Consider the following 21,678-nt stretch of genomic DNA (forward strand, 5'->3'; position numbering starts at 1 on the left):
AAAGTCGACCCTTCCTTATTCCTATCTTATAATAATGATCTAAACAAAACGCACGTTCGAGACGCAGTCCCTAAAACGTATTTCAGCTTAAACCTAAACACCTCACTCGATACCTACTCTAGCTTAGACTAAACACTCCTATCGACGCCAACGATAACGGTTCTCCGAACCACACACATACACTCCTTACAATACTTAATAAAAATTTATTATTAACTACGTTAGTTTCGATTAAATGATCGAAATAAATCGTAAGGGGTTAATCGAGGATTCACTGTTTCATAGCTTTTCAAGACGTAGAGCCACCTGACTAAAAAAAGAGCTCGATAAATAAATTCATGTTCCACAGAAGCGTGAAATTAAAAGTCTCGAGGGTCGAACATCCCCCAAGTCCCGTGAAACAAATTTCTCATAATAATGGGTGGTCATCCCCCCCCCCCGCACTCTGACGTTATTGCACACTCGTCGGACCCTATGTTTTGATCCGACTCTCGTCCAAAAGGCACTGGACAAGGTCGACCTTGTTAGATGCTTCTTCCACTCGTTCTCTTTTCTTCTCCCGGGGGTTCTTTTCCCGGGGTTCACTCTTCGCGCGGCCCTCCTACTCGCCACACTGTCCTCCCCAAACTCGAAACGTCGAGTAGGTATATCGCCTCAAGTGTAATTTTATTATCTTTCTGTCCTTTCGACGCTCCTCCAGCCGCCTCGACTCCTTCCCAAGCACCCTTTTCGGCGCGCCTTAGCCACGTCGGTTCGCGCTGTTATTTAAGCTGTATTTTATTTTTCCTTCCTTTTTCCCCTTCCCTTTACCGACTCCGACGCCGACGACCGTTCCCCCCTCCCATCCCCTTTGTCCCCGACGCTTTTCTTCCTTCCGCGGCTTCTTCTGTTCTAATACGGACGCGGGAGCTTCCCTTTTGCCGCGTTGAAATTATGCAAAGAAGGAGACGATGACTATCTCCCTGCACGCTCGCTGCCTCTGTTGCCTTTGCCACCCCCCCCCCCCCGTGTACTAAGGTGGTTTTCACCTATACACGGCCTAAATTTCTCTTCTTTTTCTGCAATAAGTCGCAGAAAAGTGTACACGATAGATGATGGGAATTATTTGGGTATTAATTTTCGAATAAAAGGGTTGTGAGTAAATGCAGAATTAGTAACTATTGTTTTCTATTCAACCTTGATTTTATACATCAATAATGCAGTTGTTTAAATAAACAAAAATTTCTGGAAACGGGCATCGATCAATTCCAAAACCAGCATCCAGTGCTGAATAATCGAATGTCTTCAAGTGAACCCAAAAATACAAACCAAGTGGATTTGGATCAAGGCAACGAGCGGTACGACGATCCCGCACGACCTATCCATCTGTTACAAAATCGTTAATTCAAGAACTGTCTAGCCACTCAGGTGAAATGGGACGGTCGACTATCATGCATAAATCACACGAGACGTACACAACATCTAATGAAACTTTTCCCGATAATTCGTGAAATTCATTAGTCGAGAAATTTACTCCAAAGAAAACACGATATGCGATTAATTGGTAGTCGAATTAATTTTATCACATTCCAATGTACGAAGTAGGAAAGTCTAGAAAAATTCTTTCGATAGTTCGAAGAAATAAATAAATATCTAAATTGCCCAAGAAAATTGCTTAGAAAATGTTAGAGCTATGGGGTTTTCTTTATTAAAAAACCGAACGGAACTACATGCGGCTTCTTCGTACGTTTCTTTTATTTGCCCAACAATCGACGATCACACTGCTCCTACATACCTTCAAAGACGCGCGCGAATTACAAAACGCTCACATCTGCAACAGTAAATCATGTAAGTTCTATATAAAATTAGAAGTATTTAATATTCTCATGAAGGAACGTGGATTTATTGTAACGAAAAGTACTACGTTCGACAGTTTTATCGAGATGGTTTAACGATGAAAGGCAATGATAATTTCGAAAGTGTGGTGTACACACGTGGCAGAGGTTGCAAATCAAATTAGTTTCATCACTTTCCAGTCTACAAAGAAGGAAAATCTAGAAAAATTCTATCGATCCTTCGAAGGAATAAATAAATATCTAAATTGCCCAAAGGATCTCAGAAAATCGAGTAAATTCGATATAAAATTAGAAGTATTTAATATTCTCATATGGGAACATGGATTTATTGTAACGAAAAGTACGACGTTCGACAGTTTTATCGAGATGGTTTGACGCGTTGCGATGGAACGCAATGATAATTTCGAGCGTGTGGTGTACACGCGTGGCAGAGGTTGGAAATCAGATTAATAATCTCTGGCCTGTGAATTAAACATGCGGTAGCTCAAATTCAACGCGTAATTCCCAATTGTGCAATAGCTGGTCATTATTGCGCAGAAAGCGTGCTTAACCGTTGCCAACACCTTCCATTCCCCATCCCCTCCCCCTTCCCTACGTTGTTACGACACTTGAATAGCAACGTGCGAATGGAAATAACTGACGCTTCGAGTGAATTCACCAGAGGTCCGGTTAATTGTCCGGCTGGTTACGGCCGATTTATTAGCCGCGCAGAAAACAAATTCAACTGTTTAATTAGACTGTCTTATATTCGCCGAACAATGCGCGCTCGTGGTCCTCGATCCAACGTTTAATTTATTACAAGCCTCGCGTAATTATCTCCTATAGCAGTTTGCTAATGCACTTTCGCGCAAACGATGGTCAAAGAGTCGATATCGTTTTGAAAAATTCATTCCTGAAGCAATATAGGGATAACTGGATTTTCGAATTTCCGCGATTTATTTTCCTTATTTTTAATTAAGTTTGTGTGAATTTTCTAGGAGCAAGAGGAACAAAATAATCGTGTTTTATCGTTGCCTTTGGTATCAGTTTCTCACGTGTAACATTAGGATACTTCTTTATGGAACAATGTTTGTCCCCCTGAACAGTTGATAATAAATGTATTCATACAAATCGAAGAAACGAATTAATATTTTGTAAATATTCGAGGGAAAGAAATAAACACGCTTTTACATTGAATTTTTCGGTGTTTCGTAGCGAAAAACGTCGTTAGGTTTTTAAACACAGGTGATGGACGTTTAGTGGGAGGCTGTAGTAGGAAAATATAGTTTATGTGATAGAACGGGATCAGATGTTATCTTATTAGACGAGAAACACCACATCCCTCTCGTCCAGGGGCGACGAGAATTCTACTTTTCGTGCACCGTACTTATCTCGTGAAAACCGCAGACTACCAGGAAACTCCACGAGCAAACGACCCGAGAGCGCACCCAGAAACCCCTAATGTCTTGCCTTGTAAGCTTATTTTATGTCAAGCAACACAGCGAACCGTTTAAGAGGACACCGAGACTTTGGCAACTTGTACTATTTCCGACGAATCTCTGCACTGATTGACAACCAGCCCCTCCCACGTCTCAACTATACGGTGAATTTACCGAAAAATAAAAAACGGAGTCTTCCTGAACCTGTCCACGCTCTTAATTACTTCAATTTTGTTACGTTATTATAAGAAAAAAAAAATAGAATTTTGACTAATTTAGAGGGTGTCATTGGATGTGTTTTAAAACTTTTTTAGAAATTCAAAATATGCAGATGTATGTTGTTTCTTCACTAGTATTTGAGAATATTTACATTTGTCAAAATGCATTTGAGAGTATCATTCTAGATTTCTAAAAAAATCATAACAATTCATATTCACACTAATATTAAATAGAGATTTAATTTTGAATATTTTTTTTTAATTTTCAGTGCTATTTGACAAGTCTATATTTTCTTTATAACCACTACTATGGTACCAGAAATTTCCCATATGAATATCCTGTGCCCTTTAACGTGGAAATAAAAAATATAATTCACAACAAAATTATAAGGAGACCTGAATCGTCGTTCGAAAACGTCAGGCAGGTCGTTTAAACCGCGGCAGAAACTTGAAATAAATTATTAGAACGGGTCTCAGAAGTGGCAGAGATGTGTTCGCGAAGTTATTTCCAAATGCGGTCTGCTTCTACGGAATATTTCGACCGAGAAAATTAAAGGGTTAAATCTACCGGGAAGGTAACTATTCCACCCTAACTAAACGTGCCCACCAGCTATCTATCTAGTCCGCTTCACTCGCGGGACTTAATTTAGACTCGTGCGGATTAACTTCTAACTTTTGACCGACTCTCCAGCCACTGTAAAACTCATTGCGCCCCGATCACGCCATACCTCTTCGTAGCGTTCGCGATTAACGTGCGATCGGTTAACGCGGTTAAAATATTTGCTGGTGAAACTACGCCGTGTTTGTCCTCTTCCAACATTCGATTTGTTAATTACTGTCTACTGAAATATAGTACGAACGTTACGAGATGCTACAACAGCGCAGAGAGTTGATTCCTCGAATAAAAGTAAAAAATTTATAGAAATAAAAGCAAAGCACGAATGGAAATTACTACGAAAGACCCACCGTGCAAATTTTGAGTATCAAAATAGGAAAAAGCATAGTTCAATGAGACCAGCTGGAGGATTTCTGTTATTTCTATTGTTTACGTTGATCACGAATGAAAATTACCGATGGGTCCCGAAAGACCCACCGAGCAAATTTCAAACACTAAAATAGGAAAAAGCACGGTTAAATGAGACCAGCTGGAGGATTTCTCTTATTTCTATTGTTTTCATTTGGCACGAATGAAAATTACCGATGGGTCTCGAAAGACGCACCGTGCAAATTTCAAGCACCAAAATAGGAAAATGCACAGTTCAATGAGACCAGCTGGAGGATTTCTGTTATTCCTATTGTTTACATTCGACACGAATGAGAATTACCGATGGGTCTCTCGAGACCCACCATGCAAGTTTCGAGCAGTAAAATAGAGAACCAAAAAACATAGCTCATTGAGAGTAGCTGGAGAACTTCTGTTGTTTCTATTGTTTATTTTGAGTGGACGTTTCTGTGGCCAGTTTTCAACGGTGGAAAAAATGCGGGGAAAAGGAAACGATGAATCTGCCCGATAGACCCAATAGGCGAGTCTCGCGACACGGTTCCGCCGAACGTTCGCGAGTTCTTCGCAAATTGAAGCAGCCTCACGCTACCTGCATTTATCGCGGCTGTCTGCGTTAATCAAACTGATTACAACTGCCGTAAATCACTGCCAACGGTGGAACAATTTCGGGGCCAGTTCACCTCTTCTGGGACAAATTGTTCGAAGCTTTATTTCGTTCCGCGCAATTCCGCCGTTTCCGGGGGATCGCTCGTGGAATCGGTGTAATTGTTTATGACGATACGAACGCGAAGAATTTACGACTAGGACGCCCCGCCAAGGAACGCCTCCGCGTTATTGTATATCACGTTTTTTTTTTTATAGAAACCGTTTACGTTCTAACGTCCTTCGTCGTTGTTGGATCCATCGACGAGTCGTACGATTTTTTCGATCGTCTCAACAGGAGTTCGAAGAAAAGGAAAAGTTTTACTAATTATGAATTCCGCGAAGAAGTAGTTGCTTTATTTCGTTGGAATTTATGCAATTCGCAGTGTTGTGAATATACTTTATCAAACGGTATCTTGCTTGCATTGTTTTCGTTAGTAAACGAAATGTTTGTGCATTATAATTTTCTGTTGTAAGTATATAATACAGTAGGTGTGAAAGTTTCAGTGATTGTGTACACGATGGATGACTAGAATGTCTGACTCAAGATTTTTCTTTCTTCTTGTAATATGGTCTGACGCGTCTGACCATTACTCATAATTTCTACTTAATTTTTGTAAATTTTAGTATTTCATAAATTTTTACGATGGTATTATCTGTTTCCTGGCGATCATACTATATTTCAACAAAGTGGAGCCAAATAAAAAAAATAGTAACGTCATTTTTTATGTTTGCAAGTAGAAATAGTAGATAATGGTCAGAAGCATCACTGAAGTCGTATTTAATTTCACACAGACTGGACGAACATTCAAAATCGATTTGCTCGAAAACAAAGCTTCGTATTAGAGACTGTTATTCCATATTTTTAATATGAAAAATTTTATTTATTTAACTATTTTGATACATTGTGCAAATTACTTGGAAATCTATTTTTGGCATATTTCACATCAATACGTCTCACAGCTTGCTTCTCTTTTGCTAATTTAGCCATATTGAATGTCATCAATTGTTTATAAATATCTGAAATCGACGTTATATGGCTTCAAAAAATTCGTATTTACAAAAACCAAACTCTTATATACTCTACATTTTTGAAATTTAATTAAATACATATTCAGTGAAAAATACAGTGAATATTTCCAGTATTCTACCAATGTGTCAAATTTCAAAAAATTCAAGTGATTACCAATTGTACAACATTCTTAAATCGTACAATTTATTCGAATCTCTCAACAAGAGTTCAAAGGGCAGGAAAATTTTTACTAATTACGAGGCAAGAGAATTCAAGTTCTATTTTGTATAACTTCAATTTTAATTCTTTTCTAAGATTCATCTTTATTCGATGTCCAGGTCAAACTTTTTTTCATTTTATTGATTCTTAGCCTACAAAGATCGACGATCTTTACGAGGAGAGTCCTTGAAGGATCTCATAATTCTCCATCGTTGTATTAGTTCTCATTACAATATGTTTGTTTTAATATTCGTGACAAGGATAAAAAAATCGTAGCTTTTAAAATAGTGAGTATAATATTTGTTTTGAATTGAGAATGAAACAGTCACGAATTCGAAGACGATAATATAACTTTTCCATCGTTGCATTAGTTCTTATTATGATTTGTTTTACTATTCGTGACTAGGATATAAAATTCATAGCATTTTAAATAATGAATGTAATATTTGTTTTGAATTGAGAATGAAGCAGTCAGAAATTCGAAGACGATAATATAACTTTTCCATCGTTGCATTAGTTCTTATTATAATATGTTTATTTTAGTATTTGTGACGAGGATATAAAAATCGTAGCTTTTAAAGTAGTGAGTATAATATTTATTTGAATTGAGAATGAAGTAGCCAGGAATTTCAAGATAATAATGTGGCGTCGCTTCCCATGCTCGCCGCCAGAGGGCTCGCGCTCTCACAAGCGCTCGACCGACCCCTCGATTGTTATATATACATTCCTCGAACGACTTCCCAATATCCCAATCGTCTAAAGCAGGACCTGCTAGAAAGCCTTACTGATGAGCAGCGCCACAATAATATAACTTATCCATCATTGCATTAGTTCTTATTATAATATCTTCAACATTCGATTCTCTTAACCCCTTAACGCTCATATTTTTCGGGTCAACCAACAATGATCAGTTTTCTTTCTTGAATTTGTTTCTAAAAATACGATTTTTGTTAATTACAATGTTATATCTAACGTATAATTTGAAGGAAAACAAATATTATCATCCCTTAAACCGTTGGATTAAACAAATATTATTTTTCAAAGCAGTCAGACTCGGGCATGAACGTTAAGGGGTTAAATGTAGCAGACCAAAATCGTAGCTTTTTAAATAACGAGTGTAATATTCGTTTCGAACGAAGTAGCCAGGAATTCGAAGACGAAGCAACTATAGGACGTAACGTTAGACTCTTAACGACCACAGAATGGGTTCGTAGAAATTACAAGCAATCTGGTGTAAAATTTCCACATTTACTGTCCACACTCGAATCTGAAATTCCGCCCCTCGGTTCTATAGATAAGAACTTCACGCAGATACCTCCTACTGCAGTATTGGATTTCTGTCGCCTTTTACCTCTTACACGTTAAACTACAGTTTACGATTTCTGGTTTACATCCTTTTTACGCGCAGTACTTTTTAGGCAGGCTATCGTGATTTATGATCGCGTTATCGTTTGCAACATCACGACCGACGGATTCCTTCGGATAGCATCGATGGAAACGTTCTTTCCAACGACAGAAATCGAATACCCCGTTGTTGCGTGCCAGAAATCCCACGGAAACACTAAACGGGCTCGAGAATGCATTTTTAACTGCTAAATGTAAGCAATATCCCAACGTTTCTCGACTTACTTTCACAGCTAGAGTTTACTAAATTACCAACTCGATCATCGACACTTTCAATTCATTTAAACAGTACTCTTTATGATACAACCGAAAAGTTAACTGATTTCTCAGTGAAAAATAAATGAAATTTTTTCATACAAAACTCTGCTCTCATTTAATCTAGCTAATTACAAAATGCTCCCAGTATTTAAGATTTTGCTTACAAATATCTTTATACACTGTGTGAAAATTTGAGAAACATCTATAATGGAATCCACCAATTTTAAATTTATTTACATCGATATTCCTGCTATATGTAAAATCCTCCTATGAAAAAATTGTGCTCTACATATGAATTAAATATTTTCCCCCATTAGTCGCAGTATTTAATTAAATGTCACAGAAAATTAATCCGGTCAGGAATCGTGAATTTCGATCGTTGCAAAAAATATTGTAAACTGTCTGAAAGCAAAACTCGGTCCTCGTAAACAAGTTTTACGTACATCGGTCCGGCAGAGTGTTAATTTGATCTCTTCCGGCTTAAAACCACTCTTTAACGAGTGGAGAAGCAACACCTGGTCGCGCTGCGCGGCGACGGTTAAACTTACATTATTCCAAGAGTTATTCGGGCAAAAACAGAGCCAGGCGTGGCAAAGCTCCGTCCCGTTCCACGGTGTCGGATGCATCTTTAAACCGTCTATCAATATTGAACGAAATAACGTCGTACCAATCGTCTATTCACGCGGGATGGGCAACGATGCAGGGAAACGCGGAGGTTATAGTATTACCACGGAAGTAGCAAGATCTGTCCTTTGGCTCCGGAGCAGAGGGAATTCTGCTTTCTATGGGAGCCAACCCCACGAAACCACATTCTGCTCCCTGACCAGTCAACCCAGAAACCTATTACAGGATTTCCTAGCGTTTTGCCGCAGCAAGGCGAGCGTATTTCGCTCGACGATATTCCTCCCGGACATCTTTAATCGATTTGCTGTTTTAACACCGTGGAACAGGACTTGTATCTTCTTCGTGCCATTTTGGACGATTGATACAAGATTTTGCACTTCCCAGCGCCCACGTAACCGGTACCATTTCGTTCGAAGGACGACAAATTCAACGGTCTCGATCGAGCTTCCCTTATATCTCGATCTTTCAGTTTCAAATGGGGGTTAAAATTACAAAAATTACTCTAAAAGCAAGCTATGATTACAAAAACAAATCACATCTTTTTTTACGATTTTTATAAACGTGGGAAATTATACAGAAAAAGTAAACGTGGAAACTGGAAGTCATCCTAAGCCTACTAGGCAAGGATTAAGTAAATGATTTAAATTTTTTATTTTATCCTAGTCTGGGAATAGTCTGTTCAATAACTAATTATGAAGGACTCGGGAATAATTAAAATCGTCAGTGAAAAAGCAAACAGAAGACGAAACAAAAGTGCAACCAACCTGTTGAACGGACCGAAGAAGAGTAAATTCTGTGGCTACGATGTGGGGGATCGATAGATCACAATGCTATGGATCTAATACGATAGATTCTGACGAATTAGAAATTTAACGAAAACTATACTATTCATACTATTCAGAAGCCAAAATAAACTTCATTCTTCGTTCAAATTAAATCGATTTTAATCGTTTCGTGTGCAACAATTTCCTCAAATTTCTTTTCATTCCACATTACGGAGCTAGAAAGACAAAATAAAATACGTTTACAAGTATTCTGAACTATTTGCTCAGGCATTTAACATTAGATTTACGGGTATTGATCGCACGTATATTTATCGATACCTTTCATGTTGAGAATTACCTTAAAATACGATTTTTCTTTTAATTAGAATATATGTATATAATATATGTAATATAATTCAACATAAGTTGTTAAAAAATAATATTTACACGTTCTGCAATTTTAAATATGCATTATCTAGTGTTAATAAGTTTGTTCAGCCTATTAAAATTGTGTCCTCGAATTTGACCAATTATCCCAGTTGACAATTATACTTTCTTGAGTTCTATTCCTATGTTACACATATTTTTCTCTGCCCATATTCTGTTTCCTGCGAATCTTCATTAATGAATTACAGATAAAAAGTGTTTGATGATAGACATAAACAGAGAACAAGTACTCCAGTTAACTCTCAGATCGATTCAAGATTCCGTTTTCGGGATTAACAGATCCAGTACTGATTGGTCTACCGCACCGACCTACGTTTTCTAGATGAACCTGTTTCTGAGAGGCGTTCGCGTATTCTCCGAAACGTTCCCTTGATTGGCAGACGTCTATCGGGGAAACGATTCGCATCAGACGTCTTGCTTCGACTAAAATACATTCAGCAAGCACACCATATACGGTGGCTGCCATTTCCTGGCTTCGATACTTGATCGTTATATCCTCTAACGTGCAACAAATTAATGAGTTCGTCGATCACCAAACGCTCATCTCGAATTCTGAACGATCAACAAGCTCCGGATATAGCTAGAAATTATATGTGAACTGATTAAGAAAATCTATGTTACAGTCGCCGCGGAATGTATGTTGACATGTTTCGGAAGTATGTATTTCTAATGAAAGGCCAAGTGTTTACATTCTTTTCCAGGCTCTGAACTTATATATCACTTATTGTTTACTTCTACTAGCTTATTGTTCGGTTTAGTTCAGGAAACTGTAAATAACGGACGTATAGTTTTAAGTTTGCATAAACGCTCACGCGGAAAGTAAGTTGGCACGCAATTTTGAGCTTATTTTGTTATAATATATTTGTACAACAGGTGTTAATTAATGATTTATTTGTTTTTTCTCAATGTTGAACAATATCCTACATATAATATCACTTTAAATTATAAACATTGCTTTATAGTGCCGAAAACTAGAGAACTCACACCTGCAGAAAGGTCACAAATATTTAGCAGAAGAATAGGAGGAGATTCTATAAGAAAAATTGCTGTTGATTTCAACATTTCTGCAGAAGGTGTAAGGAAAATAGTACATAGATTAGAACAGAATGGAACTGCAGAAAACCAGGATCGGATGATTGTACGAGGAGTGAAGAAAAACCCCTTTGTTTCGACCAAACATTTGAAATTTGATTTAAATCTACCGATTCAAGAAACACAAATTCGTGCACGCATAAAAGAAGCAGAATTCGCAGGACGAATATAAAAAAAACGACCATTCATATCTAAAATTAATGCTAAAAAACGTTTAGCGTTCGCGAAACAGTTTAAAAATAAATCACCAGATTTCTGGAAGAAGGTTATATTCAGCGGCGAATCAAAATTTGAACTTCGATGTTGTAGTAGAAGGAAATATGTGTGGAGAAAGCAAGGTGAATGCTTTAAATCAACAGTGATAACGCCTACGGTAAAGCACTTTATAGACGGGATATTAACAGGAGCAAATATTAACATACGTAAATATTTTGCAACAGAATTTACAAGATTCGATACTACAAATGGACATTCACGGTGATTATATCTTCCAGCAAGATAACGATCCCAAATATGAATGTAAACTAGCGACGAAATATTTAAATGAAAATGATATTCAATTGTTACCATGGCCTGCTCAAAGTCCGGATTTGAATTTAATCGAACATCTGTGGGATCACTTAGATCGAAATGTAAGTGAGAAATTTCGAAATAATAAATCAGTTTTTAAACAAGCACTACTGAATGCTTGGAACAGTATCGATGAAAATGTTATAAATAAATTGTTTGAAAGTATGCCTAGAAGACTTGAAGAGGTCGTAAGAAACAAAGGGTATCAAACTTCATATTAATTATGTTGTTTTATTGTTAAGTATACACTCAATTACGAATCTTTACGAGTAAAAAGTTATTTAATTTTTTCTGTCATTATTATAAACTTTATGTCCTCTTTGGTGCTACACATGCTAGTTTCTATTGTATTAAATAACATACCTAATATGTACTTTCGATTAATTTCTAAATTATTGATTTGAAATAGAAAATATGCACTTTTGAGACGTGTCAACATACATTCCGCGGCGACTGTACATTCGTATATTTTCTTTTCTTTATAATATCCAAATTATGACGAAAGATCAAAGATTTGCAAACGTGCAACATTTTCTGCGACGCTAAAATAAAAGAAATGGTAAAATTGAAGTAAGTTTCAGTGATACGAGGCTTACGAAGCAACGATGCAAAACTGTGCGATCGACGATTATTTATCACGCTCGAAAGGAGGTTCTGAATGCTCGTGATACAAGTTAAGAAGAATTTATTGAAGGTTATCGCGAACTTCTGATATTATAGCGCTAATACTCATCACGAGGATCGGCTACCGTCGTCGAAACCACAGAAAGCGGCTTGACCAGCCGACCTGGAAACCTATTAGAGCGTCCCAATGTTTCGCCTTACAGGCTTACTTCATCGCCGCAATCGCATCAGGGGACACACCTTCACGGAATCCTAAGCTATTAGCCGGGATTTCTCTTTCCTCCAATTTAAATGATTTATTTCGCGGCGAACCGACCTATCCCCGGCCAAAATACCGGCCCTGGCCCCCCCTCAACATCTAAAGGGAATGCCACCCTTACAGTATTTCGTCCTGTCGCGATTACGTTTCTCCAATTACGAGAAGACCAGATTGATGCTACCATAAGTTATCAAAGGCGTGAAATCATGAACAAATTTACAATGGAACTTGCTGCATAGAAAAATCAGATCGTACGAATTTATTACGATCGCTGCGAGCTCTATATTTACGTCGATTATCCAAACAATTAACGCACGGAGCCGTAAAAAACCGAATCCACGTTTATCGATATTTTAATAATCGTCCTGAAAGCGACTGTAAGCTTTTGTTTATCGTTGAATTTTTCGCGTTTGTGTTTAATTCCCGAGAATTTATAAGGTACGTCCATAACGCTCGTTATAACAGTGATTAATTTTATGGCAATATTCAGTGAGTTAAAATCATTATAGATTTTTGGCCGTTACAGCTGTCGTTCCGTTATGCTCGCGCTCGTTATAACCGATTTCGACTGTATTTATAACGTCATCATCGTACCAGCGACGTATTCGTGAATTTCGTTTATCAGGAGATACTTTCTGAAAGAATTCGTCGCCGTTCCTGACGGTTCGATCATTCGAGCGCGTATTTAACGCGAACGATACGTCTTTGTTCGCGTTTTTGGTGTCATCGTAGCCTCGCCCGGGCAATTACAGAACCGGATTACGCTCGGCTCATTAATCTAAACATCCAACCGAAACGACGCAGCCACAATCGAGCCGCGGTAAATGAATATACGCGTCGGTACCAAACAGGATACGAGCGTCGAGATATAAAGATTGATTTATGAGCCCCATACGTTTGTAACGACATCGAAAAAGTTTTAATTGGACCGTTGACGTATTAAATAATTCCCTCCGTTCGTATCGTTCGACACGGGGCTTCAATTATGCGGAAAAATTGTTTAAATCGTCGGTACACGTTAATTTCTATAACGCGGCAACGAAACTTGCAAATTGTCGTTTAACAAAATTTTTACTATCACTTTTGCGTATTAACGTGCTCGTAATTAATCGCGTTTCACGGGGAAAATTGAATCGCTGTTTAAAAATTACTTCTCTGTGGCACAACAGGCTTGTTTATTAACGTTCCCTTTAACAAATTTCCAATCGTACATTGCAAATAATTAATCGACTCGAGAGTCTATTTAACTACACGCCTCGCTGATTTGATTAACGTTATAGTCGAGCAAATACCGAGTTCTTTCTTCCAAAAACAAGTTGGCCTATCCTCTGTTGTTTAATTTCTACACGCGTATTTTTAGAATTTTTATTTTTTCTCATTTTGTTTTAAAAACTTCCTTGCAACTTACGGAATAAACTACCTTTTTTGGGGGCATTTAATTCTTTGTTAAAGAATTGAAATAAACGTTAAAAGCCAAGAATACTTAACTCTGTGTAAAAAAAAGTAAAAATAAATTTAAAAAATGAGATAAAATTAGTCGACTACTCTCCAACTTTGTTCGAATAGATCGTTTTGAACAGAATACTTTTATGGATGGAAAATCTTGATGGATTTATCACTGATATTAAAAGAATAATACTGATATTAGAAGAATACTTAACTCTGTGTGGAAAAGTAAAAATAAATCAAAAAGACGAGACAAAATTAGCCTACTATTCTCTAACTTCGTTTGAATAGATTGTTTTCAACAGAATACTTTTATGGATGGCTGTTCGTCCGAAAATCTTGATAGATTTATCACTGATATTAGAAGAATACTTAACTTTGTGTAGAAAAGTAATAATAAATTTAAAAAACGAGACAAAATTAGTCGACTACTCTCTGACTTCGTTCGAATAGATCATTTTGAACAGAATACTTTTATGGGTGGAAAATCTTGATGGATTTACCACTGATATTAAAAAAATAATACTGATATTAGAAGAATACTTAACTCTGTGTGGAAAAGTAAAAATAAATCAAAAAGACGAGACAAAATTAGCCTACTATTCTCTAACTTCGATCGAATAGATCGTTTTGAACAGAGTACTTTTATGGATGGAAAATCTTGATGGATTTATCACTGATATTAAAAAAATAATACTGATATTAGAAGAATGCTTAACTCTGTATGGAAAAGTAAAAATAAATTAAAAAGACGAGACAAAATTAGCCTACTACTCTCTAACTTTGATCGAATAGATCGTTTAGAACAGAATACTTTTATGGATGGAAAATCTTGATGGATTTACCACTGATATTAAAAAAATAATACTGATATTAGAAGAATACTTAACTCTGTGTGGAAAAGTAAAAATAAATTCAAAAGACGAGACAAAATTAGTCTGCCACTCTCTAACTTTGTTCGAATAGATTGTTTTCAACAGAAAACTTTTATGGATGGCTGTTCGTCCGAAAATCTTGATAGATTTATCACTGATATTAGAAGAATACTTAACTTTGTGTAGAAAAGTAATAATAAATTTTAAAAACGAGACAAAATTAGTCGACTACTCTCTGACTTCGTTCGAATAGATCGTTTTGAACAGAATACTTTTATGGATGGAAAATCTTGATGGATTTATCACTGATGTTCGACTGAAATTTTTGGCAACTGTGTAACGACATGTCGTTCAGAATTCCGCCACTTTGAGTTTTACGATACAAAACTTGTTCGCCCGATACCGACGTTTCTCTGCAGGCCTCTTCTGCCGATCCTATAACAATTTTATAACTATACAATCGCGGTGCAGGTACACCACCTGTCCATTTCGGTTGTGTACGTTTACGAAACTCATTGCACAAGTGCTCTGTTCGCTCGAAGGAACCAAAACTAACAGGGTTTATTACTGCCAATGATATTCAAGTACATCTCGTGCTCGCACAATAGCCAGCACCAAACATACTTCAAAGAAGAGAAGCAGTGAGAGCGAAAAAAACAATGTTTCAGACTGTAGGATTTCGCAAGATTATTTATAGTTTCTCGTTCGATGAGATTTACGTCTTTAAAACCGAATCGTATTGGCAAAAGTGATGCGTCGATGGGCTGCAGATTCTTTTACTATTGTTATACATTTATTTATTTATTTTCGTTTCGTTTATAATGTCGCAACAGCCACTTTGTGAGTTATTAGCGACTCAGGTAGATCATAGTCTGTTAGTCTTGTCAGTTTTAGAGATTGCAAGAGGTTCTTGGCTGTGCTAGTTAATTTTTATTATCAAATTAAAATTGAATTATAATTATTGATCATTTTCACTGGATATATGAAAATTAGATATAATTTTAATTTTAAAATTAATTTTTTCTTATTACTCAATAATTTTTTTTTATACCATAAGATTATTTCATAAGAATTTTATTGTAATTAATTTTAAATTATCATTTATCAGGTTGTCTTTCGTTCTACGCCTTCGAGGCACAATTTTTATATCTTCTATGTAAATGAAATACTAATTTTATTTGTTAACTTTGTGTCATTTCGATTGAGCTGTATAGTTTATAAGATATTTAAATATAATTATACACTTGTTTCGTCTATTTATTTCAGCGATGAAACAGAGCTTAAAAATAAGATAAAATCCTAGACAAATAGTAAAAATTGATGACATAATAAATATGTGATATTCTGTCATTAAAAACACTTCGTTTTAAGAATCTTCAGATCTTCTATACATTGCAATCCACAAAATTCTAACTTTATCTCTTAACTTTTGGTCTGATTTCGATTGAGCTGTATAGTTCATAGGGTATTTATGTCGAATTATACACTTGTTTCGTCTGTTTATTGCGATGAAACAGAGCTTGAAAATAAAACAGAACCCTAGTCAAATAGTAAAAATTGATGACATAATAAATATGCGAAATTCTGTCGTTAAAAACATTTCATTTGAGGAACCAAATCTTCAGATCTTCTATAGATTGCAATCCACATTATTCTAACTTTATCTGTTAACTTTTGATCTGATTTCGATTGAGCTGTATAGTTTATAGGATATCTATCGAATTATACACTTGTTTCGTCTGTTTATTGCGATGAAACAGAGCTTGAAAATAAAACAGAACCCTAGTCAAATAGTAAAAATTGATGACATAATAAATATGCGAAATTCTGTCGTTAAAAACATTTCGTTTTAAGAATCTTCAGACCTTCTATAGATTGCAATCCACAAAGAACGGTTATTATATTGCATTATGTGGTCCTGGAGGCCATAGAATTTTTGTTAGCGATACTTATTGCTATTATTTGGCAATCTCGACGATACTAAGGTGTCCCGTTTCTAGAAGGCTGTCCCGTATCTTGATTAAGCAAGCTATCTGAACGCACGGTAAGCTCTTTGCGCCGGTTACTCGAAATACTGGGACAAACGTAGCTTCCGGTCAAAAGAACCGGCCAGCGGGGGTGGCTGTTAAAACCTAAGCAGCTCAGGAAAAGCTGCTTACGATATTCGGAACGAAGGACGTGCCTCCGTCGCGAGTTGCCTTCCGTTCGTTCTAAATGACAGACTGTCAAGCACGTCAGCATTTCATTAGCATGAGTTACGTAGCCCCGGCGGCAGCTAATGGGTTCCACAAAAGGACGAACACTATGAAATGCTGCGTAAGACGATTCCATAACGAAACCGACGGCGATACAACATCGGTACCCGATCATTGTTATTTTTAACTCCGCAAATCCCTTCTGAGGGATCTCGACCACAATCGAGACGAAGAATGATTCTGATACTGGGGGAAATAAGAATCCACTAACGCACGTCTGAAAGAAACTCTAACGGAAATATCGCTCAAAGAACTCGCGATAAACTTGTTAATTGAATGTTAGAATTAAATTTTGAGTTTTCTAAATTTGTTGCATTAGATACCGATGATTGAGTCAATGCAATTTTTTACATTACATAATTTCATGCATTGTACTTTAACTATGATATATCTGACTCGTCACAAGCTTCACAATTATGAGGTCACTGGTCATCAAGCATTATAAATTAAAATCAACACATTTTAACATTCACGAGATATTCGTAAATCTATACTTTTTTGTGGCCATTCCTTGTACGAACAAATTTAAAGAATATTAAATACGTTTGAAAAATTATTTGGAATTGAATCGTAAGTCAAGGGGTTAAGGAAAACATGACTGAAAGAACTCGCGATAAACTCTTATCGTTAATTGAATATTAGAATTGAATTTTGATTTTCTAAAATTTGACCCATTAGGTATCAATGCAATTGAGTCGATGCAATTTTTTACAGTTAAATAATTTCATGTTTTGTACTTCAACAATGATATATCTGACTCGTCGCAAGTTCTTGATGTCAAGATTCACAATTATGAGGCCACTGGTCATCAAGCCTTATAAATTAAAATCGACACATTTGACCATTCACGAGATATTCGCAAATCTTTTCTTTTTCGTGGCCATTCCTTGCACGAACAAATTTAAACGAAATTAAATACGTTTGAAAAATTATTTGGAATTAAATCATAAGTCAAGGGGTTAACAGAGACATGGCTAAAAGAACTCGCGATAAACTCATCGTTAATTGAGTATTAGAATTGAATTTTGATTTTCTAAAATTGGACCCATTAGGTACCAATGCAATTGAGTCGATGCAATTTTTTACAGTTAAATAACTACGTGCATTGCACTGTAACAGAAACTAGACTGAAAGAACTCACGATAAACCCTTATCGTTAATTGAATATTAGAATTGAATTTTGATTTTCTAAAATTTGACCCATTAGGTATCAATGCAATTGAGTCGATGCAATTTTTTACAGTTAAATAATTTCATGTTTTGTACTTCAACGATGACGTATCTGACTCGTCGCAAGTTCTTGATGTCAAGATTCACAATTATGAGGCCACTGGTCATCAAGCCTTATAAATTAAAATCGACACATTTTACCATTCACGAGATATTCGCAAATCTATACTTTTTCGTGCCCATTCCTTGCACAAACAAATTTAAACGAAATTAAATACGTTTGAAAAATTATTTGGAATTAAATCATATGTCAAGGGGTTAACAGAGACATGGCTAAAAGAACTCGCGATAAACTCATCGTTAATTGAGTATTAGAATTGAATTTTGATTTTCTAAAATTGGACCCATTAGGTACCAATGCAATTGAGTCGATGCAATTTTTTACAGTTAAATAACTACGTGCATTGCACTGTAACAGAAACTAGACTGAAAGAACTCACGATAAACCCTTATCGTTAATTGAATATTAGAATTGAATTTTGATTTTCTAAAATTTGACCCATTAGGTATCAATGCAATTGAGTCGATGCAATTTTTTACAGTTAAATAATTTCATGTTTTGTACTTCAACGATGACGTATCTGACTCGTCGCAAGTTCTTGATGTCAAGATTCACAATTATGAGGCCACTGGTCATCAAGCCTTATAAATTAAAATCGACACATTTTACCATTCACGAGATATTCGCAAATCTTTTCTTTTTCGTGGCCATTCCTTGCACGAACAAATTTAAACGAAATTAAATACGTTTGAAAAATTATTTGGAATTAAATCATAAGTCAAGGGGTTAACAGAGACATGGCTAAAAGAACTCGCGATAAACTCATCGTTAATTGAGTATTAGAATTGAATTTTGATTTTCTAAAATTTGACCCATTAGGTACCAATGCAATTGAGTCGATGCAATTTTTTACAGTTAAATAACTACGTGCATTGCACTGTAACAGAAACTTGACTGAAAGAACTCACGATAAACTCTTATCGTTAATTGAATATTAGAATTGAATTTTGATTTTCTAAAATTTGACCCATTAGGTATCAATGCAATTGAGGCGATGCAATTTTTTACAGTTAAATAATTTCATGTTTTGTACTTCAACAATGATATATCTGACTCGTCGCAAGTTCTTGATGTCAAGATTCACAATTATGAGGCCACTGGTCATCAAGCCTTATAAATTAAAATCGACACATTTTACCATTCACGAGATATTCGCAAATCTTTTCTTTTTCGTGGCCATTCCTTGCACGAACAAATTTAAACGAAATTAAATACGTTTGAAAAATTATTTGGAATTAAATCATAAGTCAAGGGGTTAACAGAGACATGGCTAAAAGAACTCGCGATAAACTCATCGTTAATTGAGTATTAGAATTGAATTTTGATTTTCTAAAATTTGACCCATTAGGTACCAATGCAATTGAGTCGATGCAATTTTTTACAGTTAAATAACTACGTGCATTGCACTGTAACAGAAACTTGACTGAAAGAACTCACGATAAACCCTTATCGTTAATTGAATATTAGAATTAAATTTTAATTTTCTAAAATTTGATCCATTATCTACCAATATAAATAACTCTGTGCATTGTACCAGTTAAGATATTTTTCACGCTAAATATTTCATATTCCTTTCAAAATTTAAAATATCGTTGGAATTGTCTTCTGAGCTCAACGCGATCTTCGAGTTCGTAGTTCATAATACGTGGATATATAATGATATTCATAAATAAATTCGACAGCTGTTCCCGCGATACAATTCGGTGCAATTGAATTTACTTTAACGGAACGTGTCAGCGCGCTACGTTTCATTGGCCGCTATCATTGCCAGTGACAAATCGCGGTGTAGCCGATAATTATTACATACACGTATACTTTATGTTTGGGCTATTGATTAATGGTATCACGATAAATTGCAGTTCACCCGATGGTTCAAGTACCGAACCAGCTAGTTGGCGCACCAACTGGAACCGACGTTACGCTGGTTTGCCTCGTGGAAGCTTCCCCAAAGGCCATTAATTATTGGACACGCGAATCAGGTAAGATTCAATTAACTATTGCGGCATCGGTTTATTTCGTTGGCGTCCCGTCGAATAAAGTATGCAAAACGTTCGAAAAATTCGATTTACGTTCGACGTTTCTCGGATTCGAGCGACTTCGACGAGTTCCGTTGAAATATAAAAGTGCAACGCGTTCTTCATAGGGTGCACGCGATCCGGCAAAATGGTGGCACGGAGCACGTTTTTCCTGCGTAAATTTTTCATTTTACATGCTAAACACACCGCGGCAATATACTAAAAGCATTTATCCTTGCACAGCACACGTGTGCTCAACTTTTCACTATAAAATAGTAGGAATGTCTGGTTTGTAGGTCATTTCTTGAATTTCAAAAATTTCCCTCTTCTTTTAATATCGCGAATTGCGATTGTGCAAACCCCGACACGACAGGAATTAACATATTGATACATAAATGAGACCACCAAACATTTCTCTTCTTTTTTCTACGAACAACGCAAACCAGCTAATCTCTTCTACCAATTGTAAGCTTGAATCACCCAAAAACGAAAGATTCTACTTCATTTTCAAAAGTTAAAACTATAAATTCTTCTTCAGCTTCTATTTATCCTAAAATGATAACACGTGTTTAAACTTTTAATTGCAGGTGAAATGATAATCACTAACAACAAGTACAACATGTCGGAAAAGAAGACGTCGGTGTACAGCGTTCAAATGCAATTGATTATCCTGAATCTGCAGAAGCAGGATCTGGGTGGTTACAAATGCATCTCGAAGAATTCGATCGGTGACGCTGAGGGCAACATTCGTCTTTACGGTGAGCTTTATCATATTATGCACTAATTTTGATGTAAAAGAAAGTTCTACATACGTGATCCTGTCGTCCAAACGATCTCTCTCATCCTATTGTTGTTGAATTAATCAGTGTTAGTAAAAGCTTCCGCTGAAATAATTTCACAATGTTGATACATGCAGAGGAATTGTGCTGGAATTCGTCGTTTATCCACGGATATTCGTATTACCGACAAAACATGAAATTAAAAACCAGAGTATGAAAACAGCATCCTTCGTTTCGCTGCAACAGAGCGCAAACCTTACAAGTCTGTAACTCTTAAACAGTTGGATTTAATACGATTTCAAACTTTGCAAAGTAATAGTTATCAGATTTCGCGTACTGTTTGGTAGACGTGTTCGTAACATAAATCCATGCTTTAAGTGCTTCTGATTTGGTAGAACGTTAATACTTATTAAACATATACCTCATTCTGTAAACACTGTAATTACTCCATCAAATTGCAATTTGAAACGAAATTGAGTATTTCAACTGATATTAAAATATATTTGTACTATTCGAGTCCCAAAATTGTTCTTGGTTGCCTTGAAATCTCTCCCATTGTTGTTCGATTTTATTAACTCTTTGTCTGTAAAATGTTTTCTCTCGAGACTGTAAATATATGTATTACAAT

General features: G+C 36.1%; 1 protein-coding gene across 1 annotated transcript in view; it reads left to right on the plus strand.

The window, feature by feature from the left end:
- The window catches only part of LOC122401361 (lachesin-like), a 241,232-nt gene that overhangs the window by 203,360 nt on the left and 16,194 nt on the right, over positions 1-21,678 (plus strand). The window contains 2 exon segments of the mRNA XM_043403441.1: positions 20,116-20,235; positions 20,859-21,029. Of these exon segments, the coding sequence (XP_043259376.1) occupies positions 20,116-20,235; positions 20,859-21,029 (291 nt within the window).

This window comes from Colletes gigas, unplaced genomic scaffold (assembly GCF_013123115.1).
Source record: "Colletes gigas isolate AHSC1104 unplaced genomic scaffold, ASM1312311v1 Colletes_gigas_Sc00024, whole genome shotgun sequence".
NCBI classification, from domain to species: Eukaryota; Metazoa; Arthropoda; class Insecta; order Hymenoptera; family Colletidae; genus Colletes; species Colletes gigas.